Source organism: Anolis sagrei, chromosome X (assembly GCF_037176765.1).
Source record: "Anolis sagrei isolate rAnoSag1 chromosome X, rAnoSag1.mat, whole genome shotgun sequence".
NCBI classification, from domain to species: Eukaryota; Metazoa; Chordata; class Lepidosauria; order Squamata; family Dactyloidae; genus Anolis; species Anolis sagrei.
Genome location: NC_090034.1, coordinates 46,013,995 through 46,037,828, shown reverse-complemented (window position 1 = coordinate 46,037,828; position 23,834 = coordinate 46,013,995). Strand labels below are relative to the sequence as shown.

Here is a 23,834-nt window from a genome sequence, read left to right as displayed (position 1 = left end):
CTGACGTACTTCAAGAGGTTTTTTTTTTAAAAAAATCGCTTTCTCAGTTTGTCCTTCAAAGTCCTCCGTGCCTGGACTGGCTCAGGCAGGGTCAGCCACAGCAGCAGACCAAACGCAGAATGATATTCCAGGGGAAGCCTACCTGGGTTGGGTGGACCCAGGCAGCAGCTGCCGCAGTGTTCTGAGTCTCACAGACATTGCAGGGAGTGCTACAGAGTACATGTGACCAAACTGCCTCCTCCAGTTGCCCAGGGATTCAAATACATCTTCTTTATACTGTAGCAGTGATTGCATTTCAAAAATATAAAGTACAATATGAACTCACCATCCTTGCAAAGCCTGCTATACCCGAAGGACACCTCCCCAAAACAATAAAATTGACGAAATTGTAGAATGAGGCACTGAAAATATTGTCAGACCACTAATATTACTTCTCGTAGCAGCTGCCAGCTCTTTTGGATGGGGGAAATGGCAAGGCAGTTTCAGAGAGTGCTGCCCTGAGGCAACCAGGCAAAGACAGAGGCTTGGTTTCATAAAACTCAAGGGCATATAGAGCTCTGTGCAGAACTTTAAGTATGAGATCCTATGTGATGTCGGTGTGGGCCTTCAAATTGTTTCTAACTTACAGCAACCTCATCATAGCAAATTTATTCAGAGGAATGTTCCCTTCCTCTGAGGTGAAAAAAGGGTCACCCAGTGGGTTTTCCATGGAAGGAGGAGAATTTGAGCCTTAGTCTCCACAGTCATAGGCCAGCATTTAAATCACTATACCATGTTGGCTCCTATATGATAGCATTAAAACTCACTACATCATTCAATCCCAACCCAGACTCACCATTTAGCTGCTGTAGCTCCCTGCCTCACGGACAATCTGTGGCTGATGAAGATCAAAGGAGGATCAGAGAAATATCTGGCTATGTCACCATATACAATTAGTTCAAATCTGCTGGGGTCCTCTTGACGTCTCAAAAAATAATACTGCAAAAGGGAGGAAGAGCATACCAGCCTCCGCAATGACCAAAAACAAAAAAGACAGAAGCAGGAGTTATGTTGGACTTAGGCCTGCATATATCATGAACAGGATGCTGGCCGAAAGCAGTGGCATGTCACTTGCACCCAATCTTGAGGGAAAGCAACAGCCAGAGCCATGGAGGAAGATTTGGCAGCTTGGCACCTTTATTTTTAGTTTTTAAAAATTATTTAAAAAGCATAATTAGAAAGTTTCAATATACAGAAATCATCCTAGCAAACCAGTTAGACATTCCACCGCTTGACATCAGCACCGCTAAAGACGCCATCCCACCCCGCCCCGCTCGCCCACACCACCCCCACCCCACCCCTTTTGCAAATACTCCACAGGCACCATCCACTGACACAGCCCACCAAGGAACCCCCGCAGCAGAGCCTCCATTGACAAGCGACGGTCCAGCAGCAGAAAGGAGCCAGGACGGGAGCAAGGGAGGTGCTGCAAATGGAGGCCTTGGGGGGAAAAACTCCCCACGCTTTGGAAAGCGGACACTGAACGGCTGAACTGGCAACGATCGTACCCCTGCTCCCTGCCCTAAGAGACTATGAGAGAATTCCCTCACCCGTGAGGCTCTAACATTGCTTCAAATCATCAATATCCATCTATCGTTTCTACAGACCTCTTCTGCCTACAGCTTCTCCCAAACAGATCGCTCTGTTCACCTTCCTATCCTTGAATGAAAAGCCACTTGACAAAAGATGCACACAGAGGTTGGCTGTGGAAGAGGAGCAGCTGTGATGGAGATTTTGGAAAACACTATCCACTGAAATTCAACACATTCATGAGCCAGAAGCCTGTAAAGCTCCATGTGGTGCAGTAGCTCCTGATGCAGAACTACGCTCCAGCGGGCCATTCAACAACTCCCAGGCTTACCATAAAGACACTGTGGCTGTCTCAAAGCCATTTTGCACTTGGTAAAGAAGGAATTGGCGATGTCCTGGGAACCAGGTGCAGAATAATCACATCGCCTGCTGTGATCAGCTTAGATTTCCTAGAAGATTCAATCCATGCCACTAACAGGATGCCAGCCACTGTCTGAGAGGACAACCTGGCAGACAGAGCACCTGCCGTGTGATTGTATGAGAACAGCTTGCACAACTTAAGGTTTTGTTCTTAAAGGCAAGCAAAATAATAAATAAGGGGTTTCAGCTTACCCCTCCTTGTACGACTCCCAAGTCCAAAGGGTCACTGACTCTGAAGAGTATCCTGTTAACACAAGCATGGTCATTTTTAAGATTGGAGGGGGGGGGGATTGTTTTGGCCTCTCTATCTTCAAACACTAGGTGGGTCAATGGCTGAGGTGCGGCATTATTTGTCTACAAAACTCTTGGGTTATCCACAGAAATCTTCACTCACCACTGGACGAACCAGGGCAGAGTGGCACATCTAAAGGATTTCCAGTTGCTGCTGTCTAACTGAGACCCTCTCAAATTATCTGATATACAGTTGAGTGCCTTCATCTCTTAAGGAAAACAGAGATGACAAAAACCACCATGTACTTTCCCCATTAGAACCCTAGTTCTAAATCCACGTTACACCTGGGTACAGAATGATCGTTGGAGGGCGGGTAGAAGAGAAAGAGTTTTTGACAGCTCTATACTTCTGCAGCTCTTGCTCTCAGAGTAATACCACCAAAGGAAAAGTCTTCTCCAGCTTGAGTATCAACATGTTTCAGAAGGTTTTGTTTCCATGACACTACATAGTGATTTTGTCACTTCCAGTCAGGTGGGAGAGGAGAGCGCAGCTACTGACAAAAGCCTCAACAATATGGGCGATTCCAGAATTTGGGGCGGGGGGGAGGCACACGACCTCAATGCAACTGAAAACTTGGAAACATCTAAGACCCCGCTCCAAACTTCAAGGCTAAAACAAAGGCTGAAGACCAGTAGATGCCAGCAAGGAAACCCAATTTGAGGGCACTGGGGTATTTTATATCTTTGGAGGAAACAAGAAGTAAAAGATGAATTCTCAACAACTCATGATTGGCTGATGTTAAGAAGGCAGAAGCTGAAGTGACATGGGGGAGGCGCAGCTGGTTAAAGCAAATATACATTATGTACAAACTCTTAGGCTCAAAAGTCCCCTTGGTAGGCAAAGTCACATTTTGTCTCCAAGATGCTCTTGAAAAAGAGTCGGGAGGAGAGAGGGGCAGAACTCCCTCCATCCAAGACCTTCTTGGCACTATTGTGGTAAGGGTGCCTCCTGACCGAAAATGTGGGAGAGAACTCATTTAAATAACGGCACAGAGTGAGGGAAAAACCCCATCAGTCCTCCCAGGGCAGAGCTCAGTGGAAACGCTTGCACCTGGCTGGAAGGGCCGAGCTGTCCGCATGCCCAGTCTCTGCCGCAGGTGAAAGAGCATTAGCAGCACCGCTTCTTCCGTTTACTGTTCTTCGTTAGCTTCACCACGTCATTCTGTTGCTGCTGCTGCTGTTTTGCTAAGTTGTCTTTCTTGGCTCGCAGAACCAACTCTGTGATGCAGTTGAACATCTGCGAGATAAAACAACAGAGGGGCATCAGACCCGAGGCCAGCAAAAGGTTCCTTGCGTCACACCAGAAAGGCCCAATCCCCAAATAGGGTTTGTTGTCACTAGCATGTGCTCAGTTAAGATATTGAGCCCTGTGTGTGTATACCACGTTGCCTCCCATCACACTCCCTCCTCTTTCATGTGAACTTTGCCAACATTTTACCCTAATCTAGCATGTCATGGTTATAGTGCTGAGTGAAGACTCGATGAGACAAGGGTCTGAATCTCTACTTGGCCATTGAATTCTACTGGGTGGCCTTGGTCAAGTCACAATCTCTCAGGGGAAGGCAAAGGCAAACCTCTCTGGACTAATCTTGCTGCGAAAACCCTGGAATAAGGTTGCCATTAGTCAGAAATAACTGGAAGGCAAAACAACAACAAACCCTTGTCATAAGGAAATCACCTTCAATAACCCTGACCCAGAGGTGGTTTGGAACTAGCCTTTATTATGGGGCAAGTTACACCCACAAAGGACTCCCTCACCCAGCCTCCTGAAGCCACACTGTTTCTTTTTGCTTGCAGGCAGAGAGGGTGGGGGCCCTTGCTGAGCCATGGAAGCCCCCTATGCTCAAGAACATGGACAAGACAGATGCAAGAGGCAGGAGCACACTGACCACCAGTGACCTGCCCTCCAAAGAAGATATGTCGCTCCTGCCTCCTTTCTCCCCTATGCTAATTACCTCTTCGACATTAATGTTCTCTTTAGCACTGGTCTCAAACAGTTGGATCCCCATCTGCCCAGCAAATTTATACGCGTCTTCTGTCTCCACCACTTTCCGTTCAGGATCATCATTCTTATTACCAACTACAAGAAATGGGAAAAATAAAATAAAATGGATACCACTGCACTCTTTGGCAGCCTAATCCACAAAATTTGTCATGCCTGGTATGAAATGCAGATGGGAAAATTGAATGTGGTTCACAACTCAGTTTTCACTACTTTTCTCCCATCAACTCGCATGGGATAAATGCAAGCAGGACAATGAACTGGCTATTGGTCAGACACACTGACATGACCCAAAAGACTTCCAAAGATCTGTATGTGTGGGAGAAGAAACAAAGAGTTCGTTTCTGAAAAAAATTAGGATTAAACACTGTTTACGTGAGGTTGACAAATATCAGAGCATTGATCCCTGCTTTGTAAGGTGCAAATGCAGAAAATTCAGCATTAAACAGAGAGTAGATGGTGGATTTTTTCCCTCATAAGCATACTCTTGGGTCTTGCTGCTGTGAAAAGCTACTTAAGTCAAGCAACTTACCTAATATTCGGCAAACATCATCACAGTTCTGGTTTATTTCATGCAACCACCTCTTGACGTTCACAAAGGACTCGGCGCTTGTGACATCATAAACCACAATGACCCCATGTGTTCCTCTGTAGTACCTGAGGGTCAAAGGGAGAGACATCTATGCATATTTCAGGAATTCAGTTCCATGTCCATGCAGGCATTTTTATTTAAATTCATAGCCTACTTTCCCACAAGATGTCTTCAAAACAGCTCAAATGGATTACAAGGCATTAGAGAAGAACTTGGTTTCAAACGCAATCTGGCAAGGACAGAACAACTGAGAATTCAGCTTCTGTCTTGGGCATGTGGAAGAGAGTTCCAAGACTGGAGAAGGGTTGGAGCAGCCTGCACCTACTTGGGAGGGGTGAACAAAAACAGCAGAAGGGCAAGAACTGGGACTTGGGAATGTGACAAAATCAGGTGGTGGAGAGAAGCTGCCTGCTCTTCCTTCTGCGCATGAACACTGTGGGGGAAGGACATGATGCAGGAAATGGAAACGGATCTGTGGGATGCAGCACTGGCAGGTTCAAAATACCACATTACCATGGAGAAGACTTTGTGAGCCATGGGCAACTGCTGTCATTACTAGCTTGAGACAGTCAGACATGCAAGCGAGAAAGAGGCAAGATATTATCGAGGAAACGATGCCAGCAGGATAGCAAGCATTACTGGGCACCAACTATACTGAGGCAGGCAATCTCACTCGAAGACATAGTAGAAACCTAACAGTATGGAGCCAGCCAAGACCAAAGGATGGATTCAATGGATGGTTTTCCAGACAAACAGATGCTTGTTTGCTTTTATTTTTTCCCACCTAGAGTCTAAAGATTAGGGGCAGAACTTCTATTACAGACACAGTACGTTCCAGGTTCAGTCCCAGCATTTTGAGAGCTGGGAAAAGGCACTATAGGCAACCCTTGTTGTTGTTGTTTATTCGTTCAGTCGTCTCCGACTCTTCGTGACCTCATGGACCAGCCCACGCCAGAGCTCCCTGTCGGCCGTTACCACCCCCAGCTCCCTCAAGGTCAGTCCAGTCACTTCAAGGATGCCATCCGTCCATCTTGCCCTTGGTCGGCCCCTCTTCCTTTTGCCTTCCACTTTCCCCAGCATCATTGTCTTCTCTAGGCTTTCCTGTCTCCTCATGATGTGGCCAAAGTACTTCAACTTTGTCTCTAGTATCTTTCCCTCCAGTGAGCAGTCGGGCTTTATTTCCTGGAGGATGGACTGGTTGGATCTTCTCGCAGTCCAAGGCACTCTCAGAACTTTCCTCCAACACCACAGCTCAAAAGCATCGATCTTCCTTCGCTCAGCCTTCCCTATGGTCCAGCTCTCACATCCGTAGGTGACTACAGGGAATACCATGGCTTTGACTAGGCGGATCTTTGTTGCCAGTCTGATGTCTCTACTCTTTACTATTTTATCGAGATAGGACATTGCTCTCCTCCCAAGAAGTAAGCGTCTTCTGATTTCCTGGCCACAGTCTGCATCTGCAGTAATCTTTGCACCTAGAAATACAAAGTCTGTCACGGCCTCCACGGTTTCTCCCTCTATTTTCCAGTTGTCAATCATTCTTGTTGCCATAATCTTGGTTTTTTTTATGTTTAGCTGCAACCCGGCTTTTGCGCTTTCTTCTTTCACCTTGATTAGAAGGCTCCTCAGCTCCTCCTCGCTTTCGGCCATCAGGGTGGTGTCATCTGCATATCTGAGGTTGTTAATGTTTCTTCCAGCAATTTTCACCCCAGCCTTGCATTCATCAAGCCCCGCACATCGCATGATGTGTTCTGCATACAAGTTAAAAAGGTTGGGTGAGAGGATGCAGCCTTGCCGTACGCCTTTCCCAATCTTGAACCAGTCTGTTGTTCCGTGGTCAGTTCTTACTGTTGCTACTTGGTCCTTGTACAGATTCCTCAGGAGAGAGACAAGGTGGCTTGGGATGCCCATCCCACTAAGAACTTGCCACAATTTATTATGATCCACACAGTCAAAGGCTTTAGAATAGTCAATGAAGCAGAAGTAGATGTTTTTCTGAAACTCCCTGCTTTTCTCCATTATCCAGCGGATATTGGCAATTTGGTCTCTCGTTCCTCTACCTTTTCTAAACCCAGCTTGAATATCTGGCAACTCTCGCTCCATGTATTGCTGGAGTCTTCCTTGCAGGATCTTGAGCATTACCTTACTGGCATGAGAAATAAGGGCCACTGTACGAAAGTTTGAGCAGTCTTTCGCATTTCCCTTTTTTGGTATGGGGATATAAGTTGATTTTTTCCAGTCTGATGGCCATTCTTGTGTTTTCCATATTTGCTGGCAAATGGCATGCATCACCTTGACAGCATCATCTTTTAAGATTTTAAACAGTTCAGCTGGGATCCCGTCGTCTCCTGCTGCCTTGTTGTTAGCAATGCTTCTTAAGGCCCATTCAACCTCACTCTTCAGGATGTCTGGTTCTAATTCATTCACCACACCGTCAAAACTATCCTCAATCTTATTATCCTTCCTATACAGATCTTCTGTATAGTCTCGCCACCTTCTCTTGATCTCTTCAGCTTCTGTTAGGTCCCTGCCATCTTTGTTTCTTATCATACCAATTTTTGCCTGAAATTTACCTCCAATGTTTCTAATTTTCTGGAAGAGGTCTCTTGTCCTTCCTATTCTGTTGTCTTCTTCCACTTCCATGCATTGCTTATTTAAAAATAGTTCCTTATCTCTTCTGGCTAACCTCTGGAATTGCGCATTTAACTGGGCATATCTCCCCTTTTCACTGTTTCCTTTTGCTTTCCTCCTTTCTTGGGCTACTTCCAGTGTCTCAGCAGACAACCATTTTGGCTTCTTGGTTTTCTTTTTCTTTGGAACGTACTTTTTTGCCGTCTCCTGAACAATGTCGCGGACTTCTGTCCATAGTTCTTCTGGGACTCTGTTTACTAAATCTAGTCCTTCAAATCTGTTCTTCACTTCCACTGTATATTCGCTAGGAATGTTAGTGAGATCATATACCATGCCAAACCAAATGGAGCATGGGTGCAACTCACTATCAGGAAGCTCCCCGTATTCCTGCTCTTCACTGTTTGTCTGTAGTTTGCAAGTTCTTTCAGGCACATTGTGTCTACACCTGCTTATGAAACTCAGTAAAGCACCAGGGCACAGCATAAACAGGAGTGGTTCACAGCCAAACAAATAAAAAATGGGGGAAAACCTTTACTTTGCAAGTTAACGTGCCAGTTGAACATTATTCTCCTTTGGGGCTAGTCATCAGAATGTACCTTCCACTCCCTTCGCTGCATTTTCATAAAAACGTACCAGATGCTATCCCAGAAGCACCAGCAGGGAGCAGACAGGTACTGCAGATGCTGGTAAAATGAACTATGTGGGCAGAGCACTTAAAGAGTTTCTGCTACTTATTGTAATACTTCTGTGTGGAGGTGTACTTTTACAGAAATATACAAGTACAGCACACACTCAACCAAGACACACTGAAGGTTGAAATAAAGTCTCTGCCCATGAACATAATTTCCTCTAGTCTTACTAACAACAGCAGGCAGGGTGGTACAGAATGCATATAGGACTCTGAAGCCCCACCTTTTGAACACAGGAAGACTTCCTCTTCCTTAACATTCAACAGCCTTCTATCCGTGCAGCAAGTACATTTTCAGACCCCTGTGGGCTGGACAGCTGCTTTCAAAACCACAGAAAATTGAATCTATCGGAAACCGAATGCCACACTGCTGGTGCTCTTCGGATAGCATCTGGTACGTTTTGATGAAAACACAGCTATTGGAATGGAAGGTACATTCTGGTGACTAGCCCCAAGGGAGAATAATGTCCAACTGGCTTGTTAACTTGCAAAGTAAAAGTTTTTCCCCATTTTTTTGTGTTTGGCTCTGAACCACCCCTGTTTATACTGTGCCCTGGTGCTTTACTGAGTTCCATAAGCAGGTGTAGACACAATGTGCCTGAAAGAACTTGCAAGCTATATACAAACAGTGAAGAGCAGGAACTTCAGTGCACGCCCCAGTCCTGGGTGTAGCTCTTTATTTAAAGCATGGATTAGTGGCAAAGGTGTTGCATTCGTTAGCTTTTCTTGTTTACAGCAGAAATCTCTTTTCTGCATATTCCGCAGTGCAGATGAAGTTAAAACCAACAGGGCCTGGAGGCAGCCCTAACTGGTGCATGTGGCACCGACACACACAGAGCGACAGAGGAAAAGCCCTGCTGACACAGCTCAAGGAGGCAGGCAGCCACTGACCCAAACCCCCTCTATACCAGAGGTTCGGCAGGCTGTTATGTCCTCATATCGCTTCCTGCTTGACACTGCTGCCCCCCCCCCCCCATTCCCCACCCGTGCAACCTGCAGAGGATATGCCTTGGGATAGGAAGTCAGAGGGCTGGTTCAAGCTGTGAGCTCACTGCTAGCCCTTCATGCATTTCCTGTAGCAGAACAGAAATGCAGAAAGGAACCCTGGAGCACATCTTTAGCTCCTCTCAGAAACTTGCTCATTTTGCAAACCCAAACCATGCAGAGTAGCTTCCCTGCTGTGGAGTAGTCCTCCTTCCAGATGCAAATCTTAGTCCTGTTTTCAGAATATTTAGACATGAAAAACAACTATGCATCTATCCTTGAGAGGAAGTATATAGCCTGAACTGTATCTGAAAACTTTGCTTGTAAGCTAGTTAATGTGCTGATAATACATTTTTACTTGTTTGCCTTGAAAAGCAACAGGTATGGGATCAACCTAACAATAGAAACCTGGATTTTTCCTTTTTGGTAGTGTATTGTTATAGCAATTATTTTACTCTAATTGCCTTAGTTCCATCCTACGGACTCTTAGGATTTGCAGTCTGGGGAGACCTTAGAGCCATCTGGCTGAGAATTCTAAACATGCTTTCCTAAACCACAAATCAGAGCACTATAACTGTATGGTGTGAAAGGGCAGTAATTCAGGCTTTCTATCTTATGTACAGGTTACACTGACAAAAGAATGGTTTTATACCACTACCTGTCATGGTTTCCTTCAAAAAATCCTGAAAGACTAAAAAAAAAAACTACCAGGCAAATTCCCATGAATGAAAGATTCACGAGTCAAGCCGCCCAAGTTCTATTTGTGAGGTTCCTCCTTGTTTCCAGAAACAATCCATTTGCATTTCCTTCCTCTGAAGAAGCTTGATCAGCACACTATGATGACATTCTTAAAAAGGAAGTATGCTTGCGTTAGAGAATTATTCATGTGCCTCTCTTGTGTGAAAGTAGAGCTGAGACCAACAAAGACCTGACCCTCCTACTGGCTTCAGCCCAACTTCTACTTCAACATTGGATCATGTGGAATCAAGGAGCTACAAAGGAAGCAAAGATCTTCCAATGCAGTGATTCTAAACCATTAGTCCTCCAGGTGTTTGGGGGTTCAATTCCCAGAGGGCCAAACAAGTATAGTCAGAGCTCTTCAATTTTGGTAGTCCAAAACATCATCATCATTAACAGAAACAACATTCTTTATCACAGTCATTGACCAGCATATCCATAACATCTGGAGGATCAGTGGTTGAGAACCACTGTTCTAACCTCACGTGTGTCAAACTCATTAACCACAGCAACAACAGTAATATCATCATTACACTCATTGATCATATAAGTCCACCATAGAATCCTGAACATACCTTTGTCTATTTTCTGAAATGAAGTAGGATTGAGCTGATAGACCAAGTAAAACTACAAGTGAGTAACTTATGTGTCAATTGTAATAGATCTTGACTGCTAATGGTAGATACTAATTTTGGATGCTGTCTTGGTTTAATAAGTTATACTTTCCTTATAATAAATTACGAAAAGGGATGTTTCTATTGTTATCATCTTTACCATCAGCATGAGTCCACTTGCCCTATGAAAGGAAGAACCTGTTGGCTTGGCTACTGCACCAAAACCCAGAAAAGACAAACACAAACCCCTCCATGTATCGGTAATAACAATATTTTGTGCATTTATGTACATTATCATTGCAAAATGTTTTAGGAACCAATCTCAGGAGTATTGTGTAACAACAATTTTTAAGTTTCAAATTCTGAGATTCTGTTACAACACTAGAAGGGTATTTATCTTTACATATAAACCTTTTCAAGCAATTAATCAGTAAAGCACTTAAGTCAAACAAGTTATTTTTAATCAGGGGACAGTCTTATTAGAAAAGACTCACGTTGATGTGATGGTTCGGAAACGTTCCTGCCCTGCAGTGTCCCAGATCTGTAGCTTGACCTTTTCTCCATTGATCTCAACTGTCCGGATTTTGAAGTCTACTCCAATTGTGGTAATGTAGCTGCCTGCCGAAAGAAACGGCACACAACAGTAGTGGTCAAAGTGACAAGTCATTCCACCTAAGAAAAAGTACTGCTTTCTAAATGCCATTGTGTTTACAATACTGACTAGGAAGAGCGCTCTGCCAGCAATGTAAGAGCATTTGCTGTTCACCAACCAATGTTTCATCATCAGTAACCTCTCAAAACTTTAATCCTAACAATGAACACAAACTTTGGATTTTTCAGGAACACGGACTGAAGAAACATCAGCATATAACAGGGAGAGGAGAACCTTCTTGAGCTAATATAATAAGTATGCAAATCTGAATGCAAGCCCATTATATAAACACTCTGTAAAAGACCTCAATCTATAGCATCCAAGAATTAAGAATGGAATGGTACACCATGTGTTGCTTAATTCATTTCAGATGTACCACCCATCATGTTCCAAATGTCCAGAGCAAGTCAGTTTTTGGAACTGACAGAGAACTGTAAAAATGATGTGTACATGAAAGTAGCTTATCTGTCCCATCTTCACTCATCCCAACTACCGCCCACCCCCACCCCAAAGCACCACACCATGTCTGGGTTTTAAGAGGAAAAGAGGCCTGCAATCAGGAGGATCATGTCTATTCTCACATGGATCTCAGTGAAGCTTCTTTATTCCTATTTTAGTTCAATGTGGGTGGTTAACAACCTATACAAAAATGCATGTAAAATGGCTATTCTTACTTACTACTCTTATTTCCAGAAGATGTGATTTAGAATCATGCTGTTAAGTGGGTTTCTTCTTTGTAGGTTGATAACAATTCTAGGCTTTTTTAGGGAAAGGCAAGATATAAATAAAAAAGAGGAATGCTGTAGAGACAGGAAGACACTCTTGCCTCGCACAATTCACTGCCCATAGGGAGGAGTGACATTCTAAGCCCCTTCTCTTTCCCTAGAGAATTTGTTGAGGAGTATTAACTCCCCAAGTAAAAACACTTGGCCACCTCACCTGAGAAAGTGTTGTCGGCAAAACGTAACAGCAAACTACTCTTGCCAACACCTGAAAGATAAAAGAAAAAATAACCTATTAAAATACCAAATCAGAAGCAGAAATGATTGAAAAATAAAATGCCATGGATATTCTGGGGCACATATTTGGTATGTATTCTCTTCCTTGCTCCTTGTACATTTTATGAAATATCTTTGTAAGTGCCCATTTGGGCATACGTGCAAACAAGTAGGTTTCTGCAAATTTGTTCCCCCACCTCCCGTTTTCCAGAAAGCTCAATATCCAGCACCATATTGTGTGTGTTTCTTTGCACAACACCAGCTTGCCTTCTGTGAAATGGGCATCTATGTAATTTGGCATCTCAGACTCAGTCACATGTCTCTGAGCCACATTACATTGCTTTCTGTGAAGTCAAAAGACAGACTTTATGTTTTGAAACTCAAGCCTAGCTGTAGTTTTATGTTTTGGGGTATGTTACTTTCCTTTTAACTCAATACTTTACTTTTTTAGGTTTTTTTATTTTTTCCGACTGGTCATTTCTATCATACTAGCCCTCTAGCAGATGGGCAAAGCCACTCTTCCATAGCAGCTGCTTTGTGACTGTACCCATGACGCTCTCACAAAATTCCAAATGGGTCCAGTCATCACAAAGGGACCAATATATTTTTAAGGGAAACTGAGCTGCAAATATAGATTAACACTGTCTTTTTTCACAGCTTTATTTCATATAGCTATTTTGCACTTATCCCAAACAATTTCTTCATATTAAGTTGCATGCAGAAGTTTCCATGTTTCAGTCCTGGCATCGTTCGTTTAAAAATACCCTGGAAGCAAGTAATTTCAATGATGCCAGCCTGTGTTTTTGAATGCCTGCTGCCAGTCTGAGTTAACAATAATGGACCAATGTTTCCCTGCACTCCTAGAAGCAGAAACAAACACCCACAAGTAGAACAAGCACAAAATGCTATCCAATAAAATCCAGCAGATACACAGTGTTGCTTCAGCATCTAGAAAAGCTGCCTCAACCTCCAATGAGAAACACAGGGACCATGGACTTGTTTTGCTTTGGCACCTAGCAGATATCTACCCTGCCGCCCACCCCAAGCCATGCACTTCCACCTCTTAACTGAAATGGGCAAGGGGACTTATTCTATCTCTATGCACAGCAGGTGCTCTAAAAATCCAGAAGGTTTTTCAGGTATGGGATACAATCCAGCATCTCTGCCTCCCTCCCCCTGCATTAAGCTGGAAAGGAGTGTCAGCTGCATGTCGCAACTGGCACTGGGAATGTCTGAGAGGCACAGAGGCAGCCCCACGTGCCAAAGCCTCTTGTCTTCAGTTCAGGGCCTAGAAGGGTGGCAGAGGATCTTCTGGGTTTTTAAGAAATGCAACTGAACAGTGAAGTAAAAAATGCCACTCATGGCATGCCTCCCTGCCCTCCTTTAACTACACCCACTGAGCACTGCCTCTCACATACTAGCCACAGAAGGACATGCAGAGTGTTATGTGGGAAGCTCCACACCAGAGAAACAAATGGTTGGAGGCCTTTCCTAAACAAGAAAAGGTACTGGCAGATGTAACAAGATTGTGTGGATGAATAGTTAGCAAAAAGATCAGCCTCTTTGTTGTTGTTGTTGTTGGTGGTGGTGGGGATTGGCGCAGTTTGGCCAACTCATCTTAGCCATAGGGTTCCCCGAAACAAACAAAAAGGGTTAATACTTACTAATCAATCTTTGCAAAAAAATCAACACATCTAATGGGAGTGGTTACCTTAATAGTGAAGCTCCTGCTTTATACTCCAGCCTTTTCCCCAAGACTGGGACTCAAGGCAATGTAGAAATTAAAATGATTACAATATAGTTAGAATCATACAAAAAGCCAAAATTCAACAATGCTAAAATAAATTTAAAACACACACTTCAAGACAAAAAATGGAAGTTAAAAAGAGTATAATTTGGAACAGTGCAGCACCCTCTTAGAAGCTTTTCCTTTTTTTAAAAAAGCCCCTCTGTCCTAAAAGCATGTTAGAATAAATGTCTCTGTCAGTGGAAGAACAACAAAGTAGGGGGCGTTATAGTCAGGGAAGGAAGTTCTAAACCTCAGGGGTAACTACTGAAAAGACCCTATCTTTCTATACCCCTTATTTTCTATCATAAAACATACTCTCACAACTACAACTGTGTGTCACATTTGGACAAAGAGGAGCTTTCAGTAGTACTGGTTTGGCTTTTAGTTGCTGAAGCATGTTTTTGGAAATGCTAGGAAAAAGCCAGGATGAATTTGTGTGCATCTGTATTTATTTATTTATTTTTCATATTTGCATCTCAGCTTCAGTACACAAAGGGACTCAACCATTATCAGCTGCACTGCTAGGAAACAGACTTTCCAAAACCCTATTAAGAGAGTTTTCTCTATCTTAGATATAGAAGCTATATTCTATAACCTCCATCACTTCCAGCCAACAGTGGCCATACTGTTTGATTGTGATAGGAGAAATGGGTTGTAGTCCAACTTCTTCATCTGAAGAAGACCATACCAAGAAAGGTTGTATGAAAATCTCTTCATGCACCCCTAAAAGAGCTACAGATTTGGTACCCTAGCAGGATGCCCAAACATCAGAGACTCTGGGTGTTGTAGTCCAAAAGAGCTGGAAGGCACTTGTTTACTTACGCCTGCAATATGTAGCAAAGAAATGATTCCCTGATCACATGAGATAGAATTCTTAAGGATTCCCAGTCTTTCACAGACTGCTGTCTGGCAAGTGTACAGGCTATTCTAATTTTATGGACAGGAATGAAAACTCACATTACTTTTCCACATCTAAACCTTGTTACAATAGCACACGACTGCGATTTCCATTGAATAACAGAAACACACACTCATTGTTCACTACAACAGGCCTCTTTATGAACAAAAGAATGAAACCGAAGCCCTTTACTAGGCCTGAAGCAGGTCACCCAAATCTGCATTTACAAGCAAACTGCAACCCTTCTGCCCTTCCACTGTGACTCACTAATGAATGACTGAGACCTACAGACCAAGGGACTTTCCACACAGTATGGAGATGGTAATTCTTCTGATGCAAACATATATTTTGCTCTTCTAAAACATATGTTCCAATTTGCTTTCCACAGAATACATGGTGGGACTGAGAAATCATTACATTGGCTGCTTCCTTGCATCATCAAAAAACTGCCAATATTTAAAGTGAAGAATACTAGACAGAGGAGTAAGGCACTGTGTGTCAAGTAATTGAGCTACAGGCTTCCTGTGTCGCTTTCCAAAAACTCTTAGACAGAAAGTGGAGTCAGGATGCTGGTACTGCTAGCTCTCACAAGGAAGTCAAGAGAGCCAATGGAAACTTGTACAAATAAGCACCACTTCATACATTATGCATTATCTACATTGGTATTTCCATGTAGGGACATTTACACAACACATTTCAAGCACTCTAAGTATTGAATAGATATTATCCTTGTAATCTTTACAACAGTAATGTAAATTGGACCTGTACTGCAGAGAAGTGGAGCTGAGAGAGTAAAAACTTGTTTCAGGCTTTTTAGTGAGTTTGTGATCAAAGTGAAATCTGAAGCAAGGCCTTCCTGGTTCACACTTGGCTATTACACTAAAATGAAACTCATTATGCTTTCTAATGACCTTTATGAACTGCACAAAAAAAGAAGTGATCCAGGTTCTGCCCTTGGGTTTATGCAACTTAATAAGACTAGACACCAAAGGGAAGGAGAATATGAAAAAGCTCTTCCAAGTATTCGCTCTGGGAACAAAGAATTGGTTTTAATTAACAGACATTAAACTACATTCTCATAGGATGATTTACAAACCTTCACACCTCTATTTGCGATTGCCTCTTTCCTCATGTCCCAGGCTAGTTCTTTCAAATCAACCAAGTGCTTCCCATTAACAATACAAGCTGTACTTCAAGCATGAACCTTCTTTTCCCCGCGGGACCATCAAATGATGTAGTCAGAATCCAATTAAGGCCCCTTCCACACAGCTGAATAAAACCCCACATTGTCTGCTTTGAACTGGAATATATACTGAGTGTGGACTCAGATAGCCCAGTTCAAAGCAGATACTGTGGGATTTTCTGCCTTGATATTCTGGATTATATGACTGTGTTGAAGGGCCCCAAGAGACCATGGAGGACTTTCCTCTTCCTTAAATTAGGAGTGACTGGAACGCTGTTTGTACAAGGAATACAAATTCAAATTGTATTCAAAAGTCATTAGTCTATTGACTGCCTCTTAGCTTATCCTACAATGCAAGACTGTTGTGAGCACAAGACATTGGTCTAAGCTCTTTAGGATGAAAAGCAGGAAACAATGTTTAACTGTACTGCTTACTCATCCTTTGCTACTTGCGCCTAATCCTCCTCCTTTTCTAAGACAACATTTAAATTATAAGTTGACTTGGACAGAAAGCAATTCTCTTCTGTTATAGCATTCTTCAAAGTACCATATGTATTTTAAAACTGTTGCAAAAATCTTAGTGACAATACAAACAAGACTCTAGCCTTTAAGTAGGTGTTTAGTGGCCATGGAGATGAAATGAAAGGTATTTACATGTTAACTTTTTCATTTTCAGCTATTCAGTTGTTTTCTATTTATATGGCACGTCAGAGTAATCTGCCAAAGCATATTAGTATATACACTTACTGATATGTTGCATAGTTTGTTTATTAACTATCAGTCACAAGGGTGTCCCACCCCTTCCGCCAGATAGTTTGTGGTGACATACACAGAAGTCCTATCCCCTTTTATTCCCACAACAAGCTTGAGAAGTATGCCAATTTGCTAAAAGGGCACACAGTGGGCACTGCAGCAGAAAGGGCCTGGCCAAAATCCAATTCTTACTTCCAACTACAGTAGACCCATTGAATGGATGGAAAACTGGGAAGTCGGTCCTTATGTAACTTCCACTGATTTGGTGGCTCTGCTCTAGTTGCAACTAACAAATGGATTTAGGCCTCTCTCAGACCTCATCAATCTCAGATCCAACATTTTTCTGATAACTAACTGTAGTAGAATACAGTTACTATTCTGCATGTTAGAAACATGTTTTGAAAGCTTCTTTAAAATGTTGTTTTTAAAACATTTGTTAAGTGTTTTTCAGATTTCAGTCCTTATGTGCCAGGGTTCTAGAACATAAAACTTTGGTATGGTACGGAGGGGCTAGAAGCAGATATGCATGGACAAAAAGACTCACAATGTCAGGACATTGCTGCCTATTCACCTCATCTTCTCCCCATCCACATATTGCTATAAACACTGCTTCTATGCATGCTGTGTTCAAGTGTCCCAATTTTCATCCCCAAAACATAAAGAACATGTGGGGAGCTGGCATAGGATAGTGTCCAAGGACCTAATTCTATGTATATATACTCAGTGTTCAGTGTTGTTTATAAAGTCAACATTATAATTTGAGTGTGAAGCAACAGCTTGACACTCAAATTATGACTTAGAAAGCTCTCCATTGAAATGAATCCTTTACAATAAAGCTACCACAAGGAATTAGACAAGCCTCTCTCTAAGGATGAGGATAACACTACTGGCCTACCATACAATGTTGCAAGGATTACAAGATAATGGACAGTATGTGATAAGGAAGCCAATGTCTTGTAAAACCACTGAGATCTTCAAAGCCTTCATTGACCCATGAAACCTGGCAGACCAGTTATGCTATTTCTAACTTATTTCTAGGACTCCTTGAGAGGAAAAATTGAGAGAATTGTGAGCACTTGGAGGAAAGGGGGGATCAAAATATAAATACATTAAAAAACAATATGCAAAACGTTTTGAGCTACTTGAAGAATGCTAAAAAAATCTGCACTAGACCATGGAGTATATTTTAATAGATGCAAAAGTGGGACCTATCCATATATTGTTGAACTGCATTGCCCATCAATCCTAGCCAGAACAGTCAGAGTTGGGAGCTGCTGTCCAGCATCACCCGGAGAGCCACATAATGCTCACCTTGAGCTAGGGTCTCTCTTTCTTTTTGGTATAAGAAGATGTGGAAGGAAGGAGAGAACATAAAGAACATGTGGGGAGCTGGCATAGGATAGTGTCCAAGGACCTAATTCTATGTATTGTCAGCAAAACAACCTGACAATAAATAAATAAGATAAATGTAAAATACCGGTATATGCCATGGAAGTTGTGGGGCTCCCAATGTCATCGGTAACTCCCATTGGTCCTAGCTAGCAAAGCTAGTGAGAATAGCTGTCAAGAGTTGCAAGTCAACAACATCAAGTCATAGTTCTTAAACAAGAGTGAGCTCTGGGTGCTTTTGAACCAGACCTCCCCCAAACCAAGAAGAATGATTCATTCTGGGAGATGAAATTCCATCCCATCCAGTCGGTCTTCCTGGTTGGAAAACAACCTGCATTATCCATTCTTATTACAGTATCTCTTATCTGACATGCTTCGGACCAGAAATGTCTTGGATTTTGGAATGAGATCTCTTAGAGATGGGGACTAAGTTAAACTATGAAATTCAATGACATTGCATAGATACCTGATACATCTTGTCTGAAGGCCATTTCTATAAACAATATTTCAAATTAATTTTGTGTGTAATGTCACAGTTGTGTACATCAGAAAGCAAAGGAGTGCTTACCTCTGCAGACAATTTCGGATTTGGGAGCATTTGGTATTTCTAGATAAGGCTCTCTCAACTTGTATCGACATTTCACAAATATTTATAAATGTAAAATATCTACTAGGGAAGTTGTGGGGAAATGTAACCCCCTCAGTCCTAGTGAACAAAACCAATGGGAAGAGCTGAAACAACATTAAACCATGGTTTTCAACCAGGAGTGGTTCTGGAAGCACTTGGACTGAAACCCCCACAAGCCTACAGCCCAACACCAAGAGGTTTGGAAGCGCAAGTCCAACATCATTCAATTTGCCTCCCTGATTTGAATGGGGAGGGGGGGAGGGTTACAGTACCAATTCTTATTACAGCTTTGAGCCTCCCTTATTTGAAATTCTCAAAAGCTAAAATGGTTATGCCAGTGACCCCTTTGCTTTCAGATAATGCAATGTATTCTTACAATTTATAAAATCTTAGAGTTGGAAGAGACTCCAAGGGACATCCAACCCAACCCCCTTCTGTCAGACAGCAAGACACAACCAAAGCCCTCCCAACAGAGGGCCATCCAGTCTCTGCTTAAACCCTCCAGAGAAGGAGGCTTCACCAGACTCTGAGGCATCATATTGCATTATTTCATATTAATATTAATAATAATATGGAATCTGTGTAAAATCCTATTATGTATTTTGGACATTAATACTGAAATCTGAAATATATACAGAAAGCCTTTACTTTCTGTATATTATTAAGAATAATAACATTCATATCCCCCTTATTAATAATAATATGGAATTCTAGGTTAAATGTAAAATCATAATATGGAATCCCATTTGAAATCCTATTACGTATTTTGGACATCAATACTGAAATCAGAAATATATACAACAAACAACAACAACAATTTTTATTGATTAGCCAGTTAGCCTTATTAAAAACAGACAGTGCAAACACAACATACAACATACGTCTGGTCCTATTAAAATAGAATACAAATATATAGGAATTTATCAACTTAAAACCAATGTAGCTTAGCCGTAGATATATGCATCAGTCTCGGCCTTTTGGCTAAGATCAAGTGTAGTATCTGAAATATATACAGAAAGTATTTATTAAGAACAACATTCACATCCTCCTTTCCTCTCTGAAAGGAGTCTCAAAGCCCCAACTTTCTTCCATGCCCAAAATATGGTGTACAAAATGACAGAAGTGTCGATGAAAAAAGTAATCCACACATTTCAAGTTGAGATCCTGAGATCTCTCATAATAATGGTAATAATCATCATCATTATAATACTGGAGTGTTGTGTGGCTGTGTTCTAGCAACATTGATGATGATGATGATGATGATGATGATGATTACCTGTCTCTCCTGGAAGTTCTCATTAGATAGATGCAAATATTCCAAAATGATAATAATACACAATTTTTCTCTCCAAAAAAGGGAGGCTCAGGGCCCTTCCAGACAGCCATATAAACCAGAATATTAAGGCTGAAAATCCCACAAAATCTGCTTTGAACTGAGTTATCTGAGTCCAGACTGCCATATATTCCCATTCAAAGCAGATATTGTGGGTTATCTGTCTTGATATTCTGGGTTATGTGGCTGTGTGGAAGGGTCCTCAAGCAATCTTTTTAAAAAGAAAAGAAAGGGGGGGGGGGGGCTCAGGATGAGGAAAGAAGTTTTTTTCAGAAGAGGGAAAAATCTATATGTTTCTTTCTCCCTCACTTTCCTGACCTGAAGGAGACTCCCCCAAAGGCCCTTTCCACAGTCATATAACCCAGAATATCAAGGCAGATAATCCACAAAATCTGCTTTAAACTGGGTTATGTGACTCCCCACTGCCATATCATTCGGTTCAATGTGGATGTATGGGCCCTTCCCATAGCCATATAACCCAGAATATCATTGAAGATAATCCATTGATATTCTGGGTTATATGGCTGTGTGGAAGTGCCCTGAGTGGACAGAGGTGCTCTTTCAGCTCAGTTTGCTAAAACTGGAGTATATATATATCAAGGTGAGAGTACCTCTGGGAATGTGCAGAGCCCTTTCAATATACCACAACCCTCATCCTGCCCTTTCTTTTCTTGGAAAATGAGGCCTACTATGGGCAGAACAGCCAGAAGGGGTTGGTCCCTTAGAGTTAGTTATTGTTTATTTTACTGACAGAGGTGCTGGTCTCATCTATATAAATAAAAATGTAATGTTCGTTTGTGGGATTAACAGAACTCATAAACCACTGGACGAATTGACACTAAATTTGGACACAAGACACCTAACTACCCAATGTATGTCCTTCACTCAAAAAAACTGATTTTGTCAGTTGTAGTTGCTGGGATTTAAAGTTCACCTACAATCAAAGAGCATTCTGAACTCCACCAACAATAGAATTGAACCAAACTTGGCACACAGTTCTCCCATGACCAACAGAAAATACTGGAAATGTTTGGTGGGCAGTGTCCTTTGGTTTTGGAGTTGTAGTTCACCTACATCCAGAGATCACTGTGGACAAACAATGATGGATCTGGACCAAACTTGGCACATGCACTCAATACGCCCAAATATGAACACAGATAGAGTTTGGGGGAAATAGACCTTGACATTTGGGAGTTGTAGTTACTAGGATGTGTAGTTCACCTACAATCAAAGAGCATTCTGAACCCCATGAATGACAGAATCGGAGCAAACTTCCCATACAGAACCCCCATAACCAACAGAACTCCCTTTATCAGGGCAGGAAAACGTAATCAAAGTCCTCCTGACAAAGAGCCATCCAGCCATAGATTGATAGATAGATAGATATGATTCACACACACACACAGATATAGTATCATAGATTTGAAAGGGACCCTAAAGAAGGACAATGATAAGTTGCATGTTCCAGGGTGGGCAAACCAGACACTATCTACATCAACACTGACAAAGAAACAGCAAGAAATACTGTTTACCCACAAGCATAAAGAAATTACATATATTAGAAACCAACACTTTCTCGTTACTTTAATTTCCAGATCAACAGACTGGGCCACAGCAACGCAGGGCAGGGGACAGCTAGTTCATCATAAAAAGGTAGAAAATCCCATAAGATCTGCTTTGGCCTAGAATATTAAGAGGGCCCTTCCACACAGCCCTACATCCCAGAATTTCAAGGCAGAAAATCCCACAATATTGGCTTTGAACTGGGTTATCTGAGTTAATACTCAGATAATGTGAGATTTTCTGACTTGAAATTCTGGGATAGAGGGCTGTGTTGTAGGGCCCTGAGTCCACACTGCCATATATCTCAGTTCAAAGCAGATACTGTGGGATTTGATTCAGCCGTTTGGAAGGGGCCTCAGCTTAGAGGGGCTCCTATTCAGGGGCCAAGCCCGCTTCTCTCAGGGCTTGGCGGGGAAAGAGACCCGCCTAAACTCGCCTCCGAGCGGAGGGTCTTCTCCTCCCCTCCCCCTCCCCCCTCCTTGATGGAAGCCCCGCCCCCTTCGCCTCACCGCTGTCGCCGATAATGAGGAGCTTGAAGAGGTGGTCGTAGTCCCGGGCCATGGCCGGCGGCGTCGATGGGGAGGACCACGGGGGGGAACGGGCGGGAAAGGAGAGCGCGAGACCTCCTCAGGCGGCGGCTCCGAGGCCCAACAGCCGGAACTGACAGCAGGAGGAGGAGGAGGAGGAAGAGCGGCAACAGCGGCGGCGCTCACAACAGCGGCCAGGCTCCCTCACTCCCTCCTGGCACAACAGCGCATGCGCGCTGCTCGAGCCGCTGGAAAAAAATTACAAAAAACACCCTCCAGCGGCCGAGGAGGGATTCACTGCGCAGGCGTGGCCCAGCCCTGTCGCCTAACCCCGCCCCCTTTGCCATCTTCTTGTGGAGCTCGCCCTTCCTTCCTCTTCCCTGGCTCAATATGGCGCTGGTTGGGTCACGCCCACTTCTGGTTCCTCCTCCTGCGCAGGCGCAGTGGCCTAGGAGGAGGAGGAGGCGGCGGCGAGACAGTGGGCGAGTCTCTGCGGGTCCTTCCGCACAGCTTAGAACAGGGGCCCACAAACTTTTTAAACAGAGGGCTAGGTCACAGTTCCTCAAACTTTTGAAGGGCCAGATTATAATTTGAAAAAAAAGGAATGAATGCCTATGCACACTGCACATATCTTATTTGTAGTGCAAAAAACACTTCAAAACAATACAATAGTTAAAATGAACAATTTTAATAAATATAAACTTAGTATTTCAGTGGGACGTGTGGACCTGCTTTTGGCTGATGTGATAGGATTGTTGTTATTGTGTGCTTTTAAGTTGTTTCAGACTTAGGTTGAGCGAGGGCCGGGTAAATGACCTTGGAGGGCCGTATCCAGCCCCCAGGCCTTAGTTTGAGGACCCCGGCTTAGAATATCAAGGCCGATAATCCACAAGATCTGTTTGGACTGGGTGTTCTAGGGTCCCTTCCACACATATGAATAAAATCCCACATTATCTGCTTTGAAGTGGGATATAGGCACGCCTGGCGGGGACGAGGGATAGGGCCTTCTCGGTGGTGGCCCCCCGGCTGTGGAACACCCTCCCTGTGGATATCAGACTGGCGCCCTCCCTTATGTCATTCCGCAAGAGACTAAAGACGTGGTTGTTTGAGAAGGCGTTTGAGTAAGTGCTGCAATAACTGGCAATGACGATTGGAACGGAACATGGATAACGAGATTTGGATTGTGATTCACCAATGAGACGTCGCGAATGATTTAGTGTAATTGTATTATTGATAGTGATGTTGTTTAATGTTGTTGCGATATTGCTTATGTTGTAAATTGTACCTGTTTTTACATGTTGTACACCGCCGTGAGTCGCCCTAGGGCTGAGAACAGCGGTCTACAAGTGCAGTAAATAAATAAATAAATAAATAAATATATGGCAGTGTGGACTCAGACCTCTTCCACGTCTGAATAAAATTTCACATCTGTTTTGAACTGGGAGAGGAGATTCCATCTGAACATGAGGAAGAACTTCCTGACTGTGAGAGCCGTTCAGCAGTGGAACTCTCTGCCCCGGAGTGTGGTGGAGGCTCCTTCTTTGGAAGCTTTTAAGCAGAGGCTGGATGGCCATCTGTCGGGTGATTTGAAT

The 23,834-nt window shown here is 43.0% G+C and overlaps 1 protein-coding gene across 2 annotated transcripts; it reads right to left on the bottom strand.

Moving 5' to 3' along the window:
• Positions 1-1,153: 1,153 nt before the first annotated feature.
• On the bottom strand, positions 1,154-22,482 carry RAB35 (RAB35, member RAS oncogene family). 2 transcript variants are annotated; one of them, XM_060785405.2, is made up of 6 exons: positions 22,225-22,482; positions 12,121-12,171; positions 11,024-11,147; positions 4,815-4,939; positions 4,236-4,360; positions 1,154-3,517 (listed from the first exon to the last, which is right to left on the bottom strand). In XM_060785405.2, exons 1-6 carry the CDS (start codon positions 22,274-22,276, stop codon positions 3,389-3,391), a joined length of 606 nt encoding a protein of 201 aa, XP_060641388.1. In that variant the 5' UTR covers positions 22,277-22,482; the 3' UTR covers positions 1,154-3,388. The 2 variants fall into 2 exon arrangements, with proteins under 2 accessions (XP_060641388.1, XP_067329385.1); XM_067473284.1 differs by lacking the exons at positions 12,121-12,171; positions 22,225-22,482 and having other exon boundaries at positions 11,024-11,839.
• Between the last annotated feature and the right edge of the window lie 1,352 nt (positions 22,483-23,834).